The sequence below is a fragment of the Helianthus annuus genome, chromosome 1, assembly GCF_002127325.2.
Source record: "Helianthus annuus cultivar XRQ/B chromosome 1, HanXRQr2.0-SUNRISE, whole genome shotgun sequence".
Lineage (NCBI taxonomy): Eukaryota > Viridiplantae > Streptophyta > Magnoliopsida > Asterales > Asteraceae > Helianthus > Helianthus annuus.
In genome coordinates, this window is record NC_035433.2 from 124913042 (window position 1) to 124931918 (window position 18877).

Genomic DNA, 18877 nt, shown 5'->3' on the forward strand with positions numbered 1-18877 from the left:
TGTTGCACAATATTCACAAGTTGAAAGAATCGTATGATACTATGAACAGAGAAATCAACAAATATACAGATTCTGATGGTGAACAAGCTGAAGCTATGAATACTTTGAAGATAGCTTATCTGAGACAGCTTGATACGGCAAACTATAACATAAAGAAATGTGCAGATCTCGAGCTTGAGTTAGCAACACAAAAGATAGAAACTGAGAAAGTTAAGAAATTATTAGACAGTTACTCATGTTCTACTTTTGTTGTTGACAGGATTTATCCAGTGGTGAAAGATTTGAAGACATTTGAAGAAGTGAAGATATTTGAAGAAGAAAAATCCGTGACAAAAGATGAAGAAAAATTGAAGACTTCTGGTAAGAAATCGAGTGTATCCTACAATAGATGTCCGCCCCCGGTCGAAAATGGATATTCACCTCGAAATCCAAATTCAGAAAGAGTCAATCAAGCAATCAATTTGAAATGGGAGTCTGGGTCGTCGGATAACTTACCAGAAAGTATTGATGTCACATATACGTCATCAGACACTGATCATGAGTCAAAGTTGATAAAAAGTATGGTCGATCAGGTGTTAGACACAGATGACAATGAGGAATCAAAACCGAAGTCAAAACCCGAGTCAAAGTCTGGGTCCAGTGCGTCAAAGCAAACAGTCAAAAAGGACAAACGGGTTTATGATAAAGAGTTTTTACTTTCGAAATCTAATTTGAATGATGAATCAGTCAAAGTGGCATATACTTTGAAAGGTTCTGACAAATTATATTCAGATGAAAGTTTTCCAATAAGAAGTGTCAGATTTGAAATGATTCACAAGGTTTTCAAAATCACAGAAATTAATCTTTCTGAAATAAAAGATTTCAATCTTAATGGAAAACCTAAACAATACACTTCAAGAGATCAACAGAGAATTAACAAGAAAATGGGTTACAATTGTGGTTATAGTTTCCAAAAGAAAACAAACCATGATCGTAATTTTAAAAAGAAAGGTCTTGGTTTTAATCCACAGAAAAACTATAAAAATGAAAAAGTTTATAAACCAAAAAAAATGTTTGTTGCAGGAAAAACAACAGAAGCTGACAAAGAGAAATCATTCAGAAATCAGACAAATCAAGAATTCCTTGCTAAGAAGCAAGAGGGTATGAAGAAGAAAGAAGACCCGAAGAAGGTTGAAAAGAGATCTTGTTTTCAGTGTAAAGCTGTGGGTCATGTTGCGAAAGATTGTCCAAAGACATTTCAACCAAAACAAGAAGTCTCAAGAAAAATGAAAGAAAAAGTTGTTGAGAAGACTGAACTGTCAACTCAGAAGTTTACAGGCTTTGAGAATTCAACTTATGAAAAAGGAGAATGTTCAAAGAGTGCTTCCAAAAGAATAGACAATGCTACAAATCAGAAATGGGTTGTAAAAGGTTCAGGTAACAAGTCTGGTGATGAATCTGATTCCATAAAATCAGAGGAGCCACGTGTTGAGAAAAAGATTGAAAAGAAAGTTTCAAAAGTGGACGATGTGAATTTTCCGTCACTAAGTGCTAAAAATTACAAATCTAAAATTGGAAAAGTTGAAATTTCAAATCAGTTTTATTCGGACAAGAAGAAAATTGATGTTGAAAAAACTTTCAATGGAAATGTAAAACGCATCTTTGGAAAAATGGTCAGTGGTAAGGCCCAAAGCATTCAGGATTTTTATGCTTCCAAAGGATAGGTTTACAGGTCAGTTGAAAGAAACAATGAAAACGATGAGGTTACACCCAAGGAAGGTCAGGCTTGGGTGGATATATTTTTTCAAGAATGAAAACCTGACTTGCCGGAGATCCCAAGATGGTATTGCGGATCATGAATCGGCATATTTCTAAATCTGTTTGTGAAGTTGCAGGACTTGCCGGAACTCCCAGGTTTGTAAGCGAGGAGTAGGAATCGGCACCTTGAGAATTCAACCAAAAGGTGGTAATTGGTTGAAAAATAGGTTTGAAGAGCTTGAATTGCTAAACTTACAAGTGATTGTATGTTTTGTGATTATTATAATTGGGTCGGAATGAGAACCAGTTGATCTTACAAGTGGTTAAACCAAGGTCATTAAATTGAACTTGAGTTAACTATCATTTATGAAATTGGTAAACAATGTGATGATTTTGCCCCATTTTTACAAAAGATAAAAGCAATCAAACTTATTTTCCGGAAAAACCATTCTGATTAAAACAAACTTGAGTGTTTTGAAATCATTATGGGAAAATAGTTTGTTGTGAGGGGGAGTTCTGATTGTTTAAGCCAAACGGATGGAGAATTGAAGTGTTTTGATATCGGTTGTCATGTTCTGTACAGTTTGTTTTCAATTTTCTTTAGATGTATTTGAATTTTAGGGGGAGTAAGAATTTTTAGAAAATCCAAAAACATCAGAAAATTTGAAAAAGACAAAAACATGATAAAATTGAAAAATGAGTTTTGTTGCGTAAAAGAGAAAATGATAGTACGTCAGTGAACTATCACAGCACGCTAAAGAATTGTAAAGTCAAAATGTGATAAACAATCTTACTGCGGATGTGTCAGTAGATTTTCGCACATTTAGTAAATTGAAACGAGATATAAACCTAAATTTAACTTGCTTGATTCATGGGTAACTATTCTTGGATATATGGGTAACCCCCGAAATCTTGTTTGAAAGGTCCCGTATTCTGAGATACTAGGTCTTTATGCTCAGTGATATCTGGGGTATTATTCCGGGACTTCTGCTGTATGGAAATACTGACCTAGTCCCCGAATAATACTTTCTGCAAAAAGCTTTGAAATATAAGCACCGCCCTCAGCAAACTGATTAAACAATAAAATTGGTAATCTTTGCTGTTGTAACAAAAGATCCTCTAAAGGGGACCCACCAAAAGTCGAAGCCGTCATCTCTCTGCGTATACGGAAGTATCGACCTGAGCTCTCACGGCCCTCGCACATTACCCCTTTACAGATATCATTTGTGGTATACTCACCTGTAAGACTGAATATTTGGGATCTGGATACGGGAGTATATTCAAGTGGAGTGATACACAATTAAGTTTAAGTCTCTAAAACATTAATATCGTATCTCGAATCGACTGAAATTTGTGTTGAAAATTTAAGTGGACAAACATACTGACAATCTAGGTAAATTGTTTAGAACTTATCATGTAATCAAGCTTAACAGTGTTTGTGATATGCTTCAAAACTGATATGATCCTCTTGCACAAACTCACAAAAATATTGTCTGTAAATATTTCATTTCTGCATTTACTTTTATTAAAAAATCCAAAAAGATTTTTAGTGTGTTTTAGCATAACTTTTTGAAAAATCAAAAATATTTTCGACAACTGGTGTTGAGATGCTGATTTTCGAAATTCAAAGTGCTAAACTTGAAGAACTGGTTTGGGGGAGTGTTTGTGTATAGTTGGTAAAGTTGTTTTGATAAGAACCAGTAATTATTTCTTGAATGCAAAATCATTACTGTATTGGTTCAACATAGTTTCTAATTTGTTGAGAGGTTTTAATCTTTGTAGAAACTTATGGATGGGCAGAGATTATGCAGGTATTAAAGGGCCAGGTTACGATCTTGAACCTGACAGGAGCCTGATTACGATCTCAGAAACAGTGAAAGATTGAATTCCAGACTACGATCCCAGCTGTGTGAGAGGGGGAGTCTGAAGACACCGTGTTAACATTCAAGAGAGAAGAGTTTGTTGATAATGGAGATAGAGAACGAAGATTCTTGGAATGACAGATATTTCAGAGGCAGATTATGGACTGATGAAGATTGTAGATAGACATGTGCAAATTCAGACTAGAATGATCTATGAAGACAATTATGAAGACTCCGTCAACATCCGAAGGGGAGTCTGTTGGTGCACCTACGTCTGCTGACTACGTCTTCCATCAAGTCTTGAAGTTTGATCAGATTAAAAATGACATGAAATCCTAGAATTAGTGATTTGTATAGGATCGCTTATAGATACAAGTTCTAGGACCGCTTTTATGTCAAGATTAGTCAGGATCGCTCATGTGTACTAGTTTAGGATCGCTTATATGGCACTATGTGGACCGCCTTTATGTACATGCCATATAAGCGACCCAGATACTCTATATATAGGTTGGTAGAGCGATCCAAAACATATAGTTGATGGTGTATTGTTCCGGTACTCTGCCGAAGTGCTGTCTGATCGTGTAATCTTTCAAGATATCAATACAACAGCAATATTAAAGTGAATACAGCTTCAATTGCACCGAATTATTAGTTTCCGCCTCTTAATTCGGATACGAACTTCTCTGAACGACTCAAACAGGTCGACAAACGATTCTACATATATATTCTAAATATATATTTATCAAAATTTATTTACGGAAATCAACCTGCGATACTTGGTATTTTTGTAATAAAAATTATGGCGAAGTTTATTTTGAAAAGAAAGTTAAAAATATATTCGTAAACACTTGTTAGAAGAATATTTTCTAAGTGTCCGATTTTTAGAAAATTTCGCCAGAGTTTCCTTTGTAAATGGAGGTGTCCATGCTCATAGCATATCATTTTCTTTTTAAAAATTCATCCAATCAATCAATAACAAGTTACTAAGCAATATTACCCTAGTCAAGTGCATAAACTATGCAATTTCCATGACGACATGAACTTGGTTTTTCATAAAAACGCGTAGTAACTTAGTGGGGTGTTTAGTGGGTTTAGTTACCCTCCAAAATGTGTTTATTTTTGTAAGACTCTCGTTCTTGGGATTTTTAGATGTTCACAACTAGTGAACTTATTTTACAAAAATATCCATTTTCAATATTTTCATGCTTCACTAGCATCCATATACTTAGTTTATTTCAAAGATGGTGTAAGTATATGTAAGAATCATACTTTTTCAAAAACCGCCTTTTAAACTTAGTTTTCTAAAATAACTCATACACAAGTCTTGAGTTTACAAGTTTACTAGTCCACTAGGTTTATTATTTTCTAAGAAAATCACTTTTATTCCCAAGTTCATGCTTTAACAAGAAGATGATCATTTTATGTACACATAATCATTTCTAACTTGTTAAGTCATGTTTTTAATCTTAACTTAACAAGCTTCATATGATGATCAAACATCATATTGCTAGTAATCATCAAAACATCAACAACAAAACCAAAACAACTTCATAACAACTTTATTTCATCAAGTTTTCCTCTTATTTCATCATCATGTTACTTTATGTTCAAGACTTTGTTTATGATCTTTAGTGTTTCTTGAGATTTCATCATACTTTAACTATTAACCACTCTAGACATGAAGTAAATGAAGATTCAAGAGACTTACTACTAGCTTTTAAGCTAGGGAAGATCAAGAGTAGAAATGAGGTGGTTATTAGCAAATAGAGAAGGTCCTTGAGCTTCCGAGAACACCAAGCTTCGTTGTACACCTTGTAGCACCCTAGGATCACTAGAGATTGGATGATTTGGACATGAAGATGATGATAATGGTGGTGGTGCTCTCGGTCGAGCAAGAGGGAGAGAAGAGCGTGAGTTTGAAGTGTGTTATGTGTTGTGAAGTGAGAGGAGGGTGGACTTGGGGTTAATACTTATAAACTCCAACATGCTATTGTCTTATGTGTAATATGCCCCTAAACTAGCAACATGATCATATTAAATATTGAAACAAATCCATGGGTAGGCCACCCATGGTGACCGTCGCCAGGGGGGGTATAGGGTTGGGTTTCAACTAAATAGTTAGTGATCTTGGTTGGAAATCAAAGGTTTAGTTAGTGGTTTATGAGTGTTATGAAATATATAGTGTGTTAGGGTGTTCGGGGACCATAACTAGCTTAGTAAAAGTGAAACAATGTACTTGACAATATTTTTGGGTTCCGGGTAGTGTCCTGTTGTTCGCTTTGATACTGTTCCATTAAAGTGCTTAATTAATCCGTAAGGTGTCTTTTATATGACTTTTAGTGACACTTTTAATTCCGGACACTTAAGAAAGTATACAGGACCAATTTGTCAAGTTTTTGCACATTACCAGCACATTTAAATGCTGAATTTTGTTAGTAGATGCAGAATTCTGCATTTAGAGTGTGTTTTAGGCACTTCCCGGCACTTTGACTATCACCTAGTGACGCAGTTTTATGGTCCTCACTTCCCTACACTCCTTACTAGTGTAGCACCCCGTCTCGGGCTCATACTGGCCTCAAAAACATTGTCTGTCTATGTGCTGGCATTGTCAGCATGTTCTCTCGGCTATCCGCTCACTGTGCTAACTGTGCTTTGTGCATCAAGTTTGTCACTAAGGTTTGTATGTAATAAATGGAGTGACAGTATGAATGTGATGCATATGTATGTATGTAACAGAAATCAGTAAGCAGTTTAATCAACAGTTGTAACCATGCACAGTCATTAAGCACAAATTTAATATTAATTAATTATACGGATGCCTGTAATTGTGAGGGGTTTCACAGATAATATATAACCTATTTGTAAAAAAAAATAATGTATTCCAAAATATATATTTTTCCCAAAAATAATATATTTTCACTTCTTGTTTCCAAAACAATATTTACCAAAAATATATTTGTAAAAGTATTTTCCGGAATATTTCATAAGTTACGTTTTTGCGTTCAGTTTCACAATATCGAGTGGGTAACTTAAATATTTATTCCGTGAGATTTTTGGTATTATCTTGGGGTTGTAATTTCCATGGTAATTTGTTAAATTATATTATTTTACCCTAAAATAATATAACTGTTTCATATAGCAAACAAGTATGCACACAAGCGTTTTATTAATAAATATATATATTCTAAATATATATTTGTCCATTTTTATTTATAAAAACCAACCTCCGATACTTTGTTTTTTTTAACAAAAATTATGGCGAAGTTTATATTAGAAAACATAGTTTAAAATACACTAGTAAACACTTGTATAGAAAATATTTTCTAAGTGTTAAAATTTTTAGAAAATTTCGTCATAGTTTCCTTTGTAAATGGAGGTGTCCATGCTAATAAGCATATCACTTTCTTTTCCAAAAATCATTCAAACCATCTGTCACACCCTGGCTTTTGCGGAAGTGTGGGTTTAAATTTTAATTGGTGTGACTTCTTAATACCATAGCACAATCATAACAATGCTATATGAATTTAAAACACATGAAGATCATCCATTCATTGAGTTTAAAGTTACCACAACATCATTGTTTAAAATGTTGACACATAAAACAAGTTACAACATGACATGATTAAAACGTGTTCACATGACACCACAAAAGACTTGAATAAAAACACGGTTTAAGGACATGTAACCCGTCAAGGTAAGGGTCACACCTCCTAAACCTGGATGACATCATTAATCCCTACGCAGCTGGACACGATTGCACACTTCGCCAGATCCATTAATTTCCTGAAATACATGTAGTTTGAAAAATCAACAAAAGTTGAGCGAGTTCATGTAAAAGTGAGTATGTATAAACCTTTCATGTATGAATAAAAGTTCCTGGTATGTAGCAATAAGGAAAAAGAGATCACCAATGGGTTGCAAAGCCACTAGTATGTGTGAAAAGGTGCAGGAAAACTCAAACCTAGCAAATTTGTTACCGGGCTTCGGCGGTAAGACACAGTCACCTCTATGGGCCGTCCCGGCCTTACGGGTGTGGGCTCGCTACACCCAAATAGATCTATCACTCTTGTGTCCCTCGGTCCTAACAACGAGGATTAATGGCCTTAAGTGTTGTACCCACCCTTCACATGATCTAGTAGTAAAAACCCTCCCTACGCTAACCATACCATGTAAATAAATGTTTGTAATAATTGTCGCATGTATTTCACCCCCGAAGTATAAAACTGAAAATAGTAAAGAGAAAAGGGGGACATGAACTCACAGAAGTGCGTATCCTGTAACGTCAATCTCAAACTCGATCATCTACCTAGCGACCTACAACGTACTAATGTCTATTAGACGAATGGGCCGTGCCTTGGCTTAGGGTTTAGTGTTTTGAGTTGCGTTACTTTGATATTATACTTGTTAAAATAATAATAATTATTTTAACTTAACTTTTGTTTTTAGGAAAATAGTTAGGCAACTATTTCGTATCCACACTTCTCAAGCATTTATATGTGTATTTCCTTCCCAAGGATGGGGGTATTTATACATGTACCTTTGTAATTCCGAAAAATATATTTTAAGTCCCACTTAGAAAAAATATATTTAAATTACTTGTCTTAAAACATCTTAATTCAAAATATATATATTTTTCCCAAAATATTATATTTTACTTCATAAATTTACCGAAATAATATTTTACCAAAAATATACGTGTAAAAGTATTTTTCAAAATTTTACATAAGTGACGTTTTAGCGTTTCGTATTGCAACAATACTTGCGTAACTTAAATATTTATCTTGTAAGAGTCTTCGTATTATTTTGGAGTCGTAATTTTATGGTATACATGAGTTATATTATTTCATCCTAAAAATAATATAACTAGTTCACAAAATAAACAAACAATCACCCAAGCGTCTTAGTATAAAATATATATTCTACATATATATTTATGAAATTTTATTTACGAAAATCAACCTCCGGCACTTAGTATTTTTGTAATAAAAATCATGGCAAAGTTTATTTTGAAAATCAAGTTAAAAATATATGTGTAACACTTGTTAGAAAAATATTTTCTAAGCGTTGAAATTTTATAAAAATTTCGCCAAAGTTTCCTTTGTAAATGGAGGCGCCCATGCTTACTAGCATATCATTTTCTTTTGTAAAATCATTCAATCAATTCTCAATCATCAACATACAACCTCTATTTACCAAACTAGTCAAAAACAAGCATAACTATAAACTTGTGAACTTGAATATTTATGAAAACATGTAGTAACTTACTAGTACACTTAGTAAGTCTTGTTGCCTTCCAAAATGTGATTAGTTCTTTAAAAACTTCATTTTCAAGAATTTGAATATTCACAACTTCTAGTCACATTTTCTAAAAATATTCCTTTGTGAAATTTTCTTATTACACAAGTGTTTCTACACTTGTTTATCCACTAAAATGTGTTAAGTTTATGTAAGATCCAAGTTTTATCAAAACCCATACTTTTCACTTGGTTCCTTCGAAAAACCACTCATGGATCTTTAGATCTACAAGATTATAACTTACTTTGATCTTTATTTTTCAAGAAAACACCCATTTATTCAAGTTCATAGTTTATGTGTGGATGATTCCATCACCCACAACATTCTTACTTTCTCATCTTGCTAGTTCATGTTTTTAATCATGATCTAGCAAGACCATATGATGATCCATATCATTTCTACTAACAAATAATAATCAACAAGCATAACAACACAAGAATAACATGATTTCTTCATCATTTTAACACTACTTCATCACAAGGTTAGTAAATGTTCAAGACTTTGTTTATGGTTCTTTAGAGTTCTTATCATTTTGATCTTTAAACATCATTAACCACTTAAACAACATGTAAAATGCAAGGATCTAACTGCTTACCACTAGCACAAGGCTAGGGGAGTTCAAGAGTATAAAAGTGGTGGATAAAGGAAGATGAAAGAGGTCCTTGAGCTTCCGAACACACCAAGCTTGTTTGTATGATCACTAATACCTTTGGATGCCCTTGGAATGATTGAAGAAGCTTGAATGATGGTGGTGTGTGGTGTGGGGGTCGGCCGAGACCAAAGAGGGAGAGGGAGAGAGAGTTGGGTGTTGTTTGATGGTGAAGATAAGAATGATCATGGTCCTCAAGGTATACTTATAATCCCCCTAACCCTCATTATCCATTGTGTAACATGCCTTATTATCCACCAACATAATCTAATTAAATAATGAAAGAAATCAATGGGTGGGTCACCCATGGTGACCGTCGCCAGGGGGGGTATAGGATTGGGTTTCAACAATATAGTTAGGGATCTAGTTAGAATTTAAATGCTAAGTTAGTGATTTATGGTGTGTTATATTATATATAGTGTGTTAGGGTGTTCGGGGACCCTAATTAGCTCAGAAAATAAAAACAATGTTTGGCAATATTTTTGTGTTCCGGGTAAAGTCCGGTTGTTCGGTTGGGTGTTGTTCCGTTAAAGTGCTAAATTAATCCATAAGGTGTCTTTTATAATACTATTAGTGACACTTTTTATTCCCAACACTTTGGAAAGTATCTAGGACCATTTTGTCAAGTTTTTGCACATTACTAGCATCATTAAATGCTGAATTTTGTTACTTAGTGCATGTAGTACTCTATCTCTGGCTCATACTGGCCTCAAAACATTGTCTGTCTAGGTGCTGGCATTGTCAGCATGTTTTTCTTGGTTATGCGTTTAGTGTGCTAACTGTGCTTTGTGCATCAAGTTTGTCACTAAAGTTTGTATGAAATAAATGAAGTGACAGTATGAAATGTGATGCATATGTATGTATGTAACAGAAAACGGAAAGCAGTTTTAATCACAGTTGTAATCAAGCACAACCATTAAGCACAAATTAAATATTAGTCAAGTGTACGGATACCTGTAAATGTGAGGGTTGTCACATTCTCCCCCCGTTAAGAAAATTTTGTCCCCGAAATTTTAGGTTCTGCTTCTAGTTGCAGGGGTCTTGGGAAATAAATGGGGGTATTTCTCCTTCATACGATCCTCACGTTCCCACGTGAATTCTGGCCCGTGTCTTGCATTCCATCGAACTTTGACGAGTTTGACACTACTCCGGCGTGTCTTGTTAATCTTCCAATCAGTAACCTCAACTGGCTCTTCAACAAAGTGGAGCGTGTCGTCGATATGAACTTCGTCGGCAGGAATGACAACCGTCTCTTGAGTTGGACTCTTTTTCAGGTTTGATACATGGAACGTATCATGAACGCCATTAAATTCAGCAGGTAGGTCCAACTTGTATGCTACAAGCCCAATCCGTTGCAGGATTCTGAATGGGCCAATGTAACGTGGATTCAACTTCCCACGCTTTCCAAAGCGTGCCACACCCTTCCAGGGTGAAACCTTCAATAAAACCATATCTCCCACCTCAAACTCTAAAGGTTTCCTTCTTCGGTCCGCGTAACACTTTTGTCGATCGCGTGCCGCTTTGATGCGCTCTCGGATCTGTGCAATCTTGTCTGTCGTTTCCTGGACCAATTCCGGACCAACTAGTTGTCTGTCACCCCGTCGGCCCAACAAATCGGTGATCGACATTTGCGTCCATAAAGAGCTTCGAACGGTGCGGCTTGTATACTTGCATGATAACTGTTATTGTACAAAAATTCAACCAACGGTAGGTGAGTGTCCCAACTTCCACCTAAATCCATTACGCAAGCTCGCAGCATGTCCTCTAATGTCTGAATCGTTCGTTCACTCTGTCCATCTGTTTGCGGGAGAAAACCTGTACTTAGATTCAACTGAGAACCAAATGCTTCTTGAAATGATTGCCAAATCCTTGACATGAATCTTCCGTCTCTATCGGAGATGATTGAGAGAGGCACTCCATGTCGTGCAACGATCTATCTCATGTATATCTCAGCTGGTTTACTCGTGTTGTCTTTTTCCCTGATTGGCAACAAGTGCGCAGATTTTGTTAAACGGTCTACTATTACCCAAATCGTATCATGGCCTTTGGGCGTCCTTGGCAGTTTCTTTATGAAATCCATTGAAATCTGTTCCCATTTCCATTTGGGTATTTCAGGTTGCTGTAGAAAACCTGAAGGCTTTTGGTATTCGACTTTTACCTTGGCGCACGTTAAACATTTGCTCACATATACTGCAACATCGCCTTTCATCCTAGGCCACCAGTAGAAATCCTTAAGGTCTTGGTACATTTTATCAGAAATCCTTAAGGTCTTGGTACATTTTATCCGCTCCTGGATGAATCGAGTACTGTGACTTGTGAGCCTCATCGAAAATAACCTTTCTCAATCCACCAAACAGAGGAACCCAAATTCGTTTCATGAAGCATAAAGTTCCTTCCTCGTTTGGTACCAACTGCTTCTTCATCCCACGGAGGTACTCATCCTCAATATTCCTTTCTTTGAGAGCTTCTCTCTGTGCGGCATGAATGCGCAATGAGAGGTCTGTCTGGACAATCATTTCCAAAGCCCTAACCCTTATGGGCTTGATCCTTTCTTTCTGACTTAGGGCATCGGCGACCACATTCGCCATCCCTGGATGATACTTGATCTCACAATCATAGTCGTTCAATAGTTCTACCCAGCGTCTTTGCCTCATGTTCAGCTCCTTCTGGTCAAATATGTGTTGCAGGCTCTTATGATCAGTGTAGATGGTGCATCGCGTACCATACAAATAATGTCGCCAGATTTTCAACGCAAATACCACCACGCCTAATTCCAAGTCGTGCGTGGTATAATTTTTCTCATGGACCTTCAACTGGCGAGAAGCCTATGCTATAACTTTCTGTCGCTGCATCAACACGCAACCCAAACCTTGACGCGAAGCGTCACAATATACCACGAAATCGTCTGTTCCTTCGGGTAGCGATAAGACCGGTGCATTACAAAGCTTGTTCTTCAACAACTGAAACGCTTCTTCTTGTTTGTCTCCCCAATCGAACTTCTTGTCTTTCTGGGTAAGGGAGGTCAAAGGTTGAGCGATTTTTGAGAAATCCTCGATGAACCTTCGATAATAACCAACCAAACCTAAGAACTGTCGAATCTCGGTCGGCGTCTTTGTTGCTTCCCCGTTCTTCATCGCTTCGATCTTTGTGGGATCCACATGGATTCCATTTCCATTAACCACATGTCCAAGGAATTGGACTTCGCGTAACTAGAAGTCGCACTTCGAGAACTTGGCATACAATTTCTCCTTTTTAAGTAGCTCCAAGATTGCTCTTAAATGCTGTTCGTGTTCATCCTTCGTCTTCGAGTAGATCAAAATATCATCGATGAACACAATCACGAACTTGTCGAGGTACGACTTACAAACTCTGTTCATCAAATCCATAAAAACGGCTGGCGCGTTTGTCAACCCAAACGGCATCACCAGAAACTCGTAATGTCCGTATCGAGTTCTAAAAGCAGTCTTGGGAATACTTTCCTCTTGAATTCGCAACTAATGATAACCTGATCGCAAATCGATCTTTGAGTAGAAGCTTGAACCTTGCAGCTGATCTAATAGATCATCAATTCTCGGCAGGGGATATCTATTCTTGATTGTCAACTTGTTCAGTTCTCGGTAGTCGATACACATGCGAAAGCTACCATCCTTCTTCTTAACAAACAAAACTGGAGCTCCCCAAGGCGAGAAGCTTGGTCTGATGAATCCTTTGTCTAACAGCTCCTGGAGCTGCGTTGACAACTCCTGCATCTCCGAAGGCGTAAGTCGGTAGGGTGCCTTAGCCACAGGCGCGGCGCCTGGAACTAAGTCAATGTGGAAATCGACTTGTCTTTGCGGCGGTAATCCTGGCAAGTCTTCTGGAAAGACTTCAGGATATTCCTTTACAACTGGAATGTCTTCGATCTTTGGCTCAGCAGCTTCTTTATCCACGATGTGTGCCAAGAAGGCAACACATCCCTTCTATAAACACTTCCTAGCTTTCAGATAGCTAATGATTCTCAAAGGCGTATCGCGCTTTTTCCATGGACTACGATCGTCTCTCCAGCTTCTATTGGGATGCGGATGGTCTTTTCGTGACAAACAATCTCAACTTTGTTGCTTGACAACCAATCCATCCCTACCACCACGTCGAAACTTCCCAACTCGATTGGTAGTAGATCCAAAGTGAACTCGCGTTCTCCTAGCTCAATTACACATCCTCGGATGGCTTCATTCGCTTCCACCAGCTTTCCATTAGCCAGTTCAATTATGTACGGAATATCTAACTTACTAGCGATTAACCTAAGAATATTCTTAAATTCTATCGATACAAAGCTATAATCGGCACCAGTATCAAACAGAACAGATGCAAAGCATTGGTTTATAGGGAACGTACCAGTGACAACGTTTGGATCCTGGCGCGCTTCCCTTGCTCCAATGTTGAACACCCTCCCACGAGCCTGATTCAGTTTTGGGCATTCCCTCTTAAAGTGCCCAACATCCCTACAATTGAAACATCCCGGTCCACGACCATTACCATTTCCATTTCCACCTGGAGTGTTGTTTTGGTTGCGATTTCCATTCCCAGCTTGGTTTGTAAAATTCCCACGGTTTCCATTTCCGCCATTTCCTCCCTGTTGGCTGTTTCCATTCCCATAACCTCGATTACCACCACGCCCGGCACCAGCTCCGGCCCAACACGTATCCTTCGTGTGGTCGTTCTTTCCACATGACTCGCATTTCCTCAATCTGCACTAGCCAGAATGATGGCGCTGGCACGTATCACACTGGGGCAGAGTGCCCTATAACCCTTCCCTTTGTTTTCGACACCGGTTGTGGCTCTGGCCGGTGTGCTTGACTCACCCTTCTTGCTCACATTGTTGGTACCTTGCTTGAAGTTGGAAAATTTCCGTTTGTTTTCACCAGACAACTCCACATGAGTCTCCTTCTTCTTCGGGTCAGATACTGAAAACTTGTTTAATCTAATAGCTTCCTCAGTAAGTGCCACACTGAGATCGATGGCTTCCGTGATCGTTGCAGGCTTGGACGTGGTAACCATGCTCATGATCTGGGGTGCCAATCCCCAGATGAAGTGCTCAACACGTTTAAATTCGGGCGTGACCATGTACGGCACCACATGGGACAAATTGTGAAACCTTTGAACATATTCTGCAATCTTAGAACCCTCCATTATCAGGTGCCAGAACTCAGTTTCTAGCTTCTGTATTTCAGCACGCGAACAATACTTCCTCCTCATGAGCTCCTTCAGCTCATTCCATGATAACGCATAGGCTGCCGCTTCTCCTAAAGTTTGCACTTGCAGATTCCACCACGATAGGGCACCATCCAGAAACAGCCCTGAGATGTAGGTCACTTGTTGCTCAGGAGCACACTTTCTCATCCTTAGGACAGAGTCTATCTTTTCAGCCCACCTGACAAACGCAACAGCACCCCCAGTGCCGTCGAAATTCACGGGCTTACAGTCGAGGAATTGCTTGTAGGTGCACCCTACACATACGTTAGAATTTACAAATGGTATTAGCGGACGTGCTAGAAATATCCAAATGTATCGTAATATATCTCAAGCGACTTAACATTACTATTGGGTGGATTGTTATTGCCGTTGTTGTTCGAGATATTTCCGCTTGTTTCTGCATGGGAGGCCGCATATTGGGCTATAGCCGCGACAATTATCCCTTGCAGTTCCGCCTCAGTAGTGGGCATGTGTGGGTCGCGTCGTGGAGGCATCTTCTAAAAGGTGATCATATTGGTCAGGTCATAGTAAGTCTAATAAATATGCATATACAGTAACATCCATCAATCACATAACATCCCATGTTAATATATAAAACAAATAATTCAACAAAGCATATAGTGAGAACGTTGCCATTGAGCTTTCATTAATCACGACCACCATATTGTTTTTTACAAGTTTTATAGTACATCATACATCCAAATGATATCATAGGGTCACATCACCCTCAAAATACAAGTCAAACTACACATATCATATACAAAAAGTGTGGTCTCTCAAATGTCTTCGTATGCTGGCTCAATCGCGACTTTCTCACCAAAATGATTTACCTGCATCAAACCAAAAATATCTATGCTGATGGCGGAGGAGGAGGAGGAGGAAAATGAGAGAAAAGCAAGCGACGCATGTGCATCCAGTCCTCCTCTAAGGCACGACAGACGCGCAGCAAATAGGCAATCTGCTGCTCAGATGTAAGGAAACGAACATCTGAATCAGGGGAAGGGGACGGGAGTGTGTGGTGCTACAAAGGGGGTCTGACAGTGACAAGGCGGACGTGGAGCTCTCTCTAACTCCTGAATACGATGGCTCAGTGCGTCCTTCTGCAGCGACGCAAGTATATCCTCCGTAGTGTACCCCACATGAAATGGGTGGTATGGGTCAGGCTCGCCCGATGGTACGAATGATGGTGCAGTATGAGGGAACTGGGACATGAATGGAAATGATGGCGGTACAGGTGGAACAGAAACAGGTGGCTGGCTCGATGAACCCTCCCTAGACAAGGTAGCGGTATATCCTGGAGGAATGTGATGGGAAGATCGGTGCGATGGACGTCAGTGGTGTGTGGGTGGAACAATGGGAACTCAGTGGGTGCGGAAACAGGTGCTACGGGAGGAGTGACAGGTAGCACAAACGGTTGGTAGTCGTCATCATCCTCGATCCACCCGTTACGGGTGTCAGCATAACGAGGATCAATGTGAGAAGCAAAAGTTGCACGGTCAACCAATACCGGCACGGGATCATGTAAAGGTGCATCAACAATAGGATCATCCACCACTGGTGGTGCAGCTATGGGAAGGTCAACAATGGGTGGTGCAAGGGCCGGTGCATCATCAAGAACAGGGTCGTGCTCTAGTGCAGGATCAGGAGCAACAACAGGCTCTGGGGCCATGACAAGCTCAGGGTCACCAAGGTCCATATCAAAATCGGCAGGAATGTCAAACAACGGATCAATGGGAGCCACTGGCGCCTCTAAGGGCTGGTCCATATGAATAAACTCGATCTCATGATCAAGATCGAAGTCAGGAGGAAAAACTGGATCAAAATCGTCATCGATCTCATGGTCAAGTTCAAAATTGTGTAACGGACCAGGTGCAGCTGACATCGCTACGTCGGGATCAGCGTCAGGAGAGTGATGCTGCACACCCTGGTCGTGAAAGGACGCGGATGCCACAGACTCCAACGAGTCTGGGCCAGGTGAACCAAGAGGAGCCTCCTCTATAGGGGCCTCAGCAATAGGAAGGACAGCATCAACATCAATCGGGGCCCCACCCTCATAGTCGTCCTCATAGGGACCCTCCTCGAAAAGATCAATGTCGTCATCAGACACGACATCGAGTGGCACATCCGCCACGGGAAGAGCAGCAAGAAGAGCGGGAGCAGGGATCACAGCAAGAGGGAGATCCCCAGCAAGAATGCCATCAGCAGGCTGAATCTCAACTCCGATGTCTGGCAGAGCGAACGGTTGAAAATCATCGTCATCCGTGCTCGTGGTGTCTGACGTGTAAACGTCTCCCTCGGATGGCATCTCATCGTCTGACACAATCGCCGTGGGGTGCACTGTGTCTGATACTCCTGTGTCGGAGGAAGAAACCATGGTGTCTGTAACACAACCACACATATGCACAAATATCAACATGAAATCAAATAAACATGTAAGTCACAATAAAACAAACAAGTAATCCTCCTAGTCTCCCCAGACTACCCCTCCCAGCCTCTCAGACTGAACTTCCTAGCCTAACTCCCTGGTCTCAAAGACCAGCCTCCTAGTCTCTAAGACTAAACCTCCCCAATCTCTGTGATTGAATCCCTCAGTCTCTAAGACTGAACCTCCCTCAGTCTCTAAGACTGAACCTTCCCAGCCTCTAAGGCTAAACTCCCTCAGTCTCTAAGACTGAAATATAATTAATTTTTTTTTTGAAAAAGTGTATTTGGGCCTTTTTGTTTGCAAAAATGTTTAGTACCCTGGATCTGGACGTTTAGTGTATGCAATGTAAAAAATATTTTCGTGAGAGCCCTAGTGATCATAGTCTAGACTCGAGAAAGAATCCTAGTTCGCTATGATCGAGGCTCTGATACCAAGCTGTCACACCCTGGCTTTTACGGAAGCGTGGGTTTAATTGGTATGACTTCTTAATACCATAGCACAATCATAACAATGCTATATGAATATAAAACACATGAAGATCATCCATTCATTGAGTTTAAAGTTACCACAACATCATTGTTTAAAATGTCGACACATAAAACAAGTTACAACATGACATGATTAAAACGTGTTCACATGACACCACAGAAGACTTGAATAAAAACACGGTTTAAGGACATGTAACCCGTCCAGGTAAGGGTCACACCTCCTAAACCTGGATGACATTATTAATCCCTACGCAGCTGGACACGATTACACACTTCGCCAGATCCATCAATTTCCTGAAATACATGTAGTTTGAAAAATCAACAAAAGTTGAGCGAGTTCATGTAAAAGTGAGAATGTATAAACCTTTCATGTATGAATAAAAGTTCCTGGTATGTAGCATGTTTAATTGTCGCATGTATTTCACCCCCGAAGTATAAAACTGAAAATAGTAAAGAGAAAAGGGGGACATGAACTCACAGAAGTGCGTATCCTGTAACGTCAATCTCAAACTCGATCAGCTACCTGGCAACCTACAACGTACTAATATCTGTTAGACGAATGGGCCGTGCCTTGGCTTAGGGTTTAGTGTTTTGAGTTGCATTACTTTGATATTATACTTGTTAAAATAATAATAATTATTTTAACTTAACTTTTGTTTTTAGGAAAAATAGTCAGGCAACTATTTCGTATCCACACTTCTCAAGCATTTATATGTGTATTTCCTTCCCAAGGATGGGGGGTATTTATACATGTACCTTTGTAATTCCGAAAAAAAATATATTTTAAGTCCCACTTAGAAAAAATATATTTAAATTACTTGTCTTAAAACATCTTAATTCAAAATATATATATATTTTTCCCAAAATATTATATATTACTTCATAAATTTTCCAAAATAATATTTTACCAAAAATATACGTGTAAAAGTATTTTTTCGAAATATTACATAAGTGACGTTTTAGCGTTTCGTATTACAACAATACTTGCGTAACTTAAATATTTATTTTGTAAGAGTCTTGGTATTATTTTGGAGTCGTAATTTTATGGTATACATGAGTTATATTATTTCATCCTAAAAATAATATAACTAGTTCACACAATAAACAAACAATCACACAAGCGTCTTAGTATAAAATATATATTCTACATATATATTTATCAAATTTTGTTTACGAAAATCAACCTCCG

General features: G+C 38.6%; 1 protein-coding gene across 1 annotated transcript in view; it reads right to left on the reverse strand.

Moving 5' to 3' along the window:
- LOC110930850 (calphotin-like) overlaps positions 1-17149 on the reverse strand; it is a 30102-nt gene extending 12953 nt beyond the window's left edge. Inside the window, exon 1 of the mRNA XM_035989053.1 lies at positions 16043-17149. Within this exon, the coding sequence (XP_035844946.1) occupies positions 16043-17149 (1107 nt within the window). The remainder of the gene's footprint in view (positions 1-16042) is intronic.
- Between the last annotated feature and the right edge of the window lie 1728 nt (positions 17150-18877).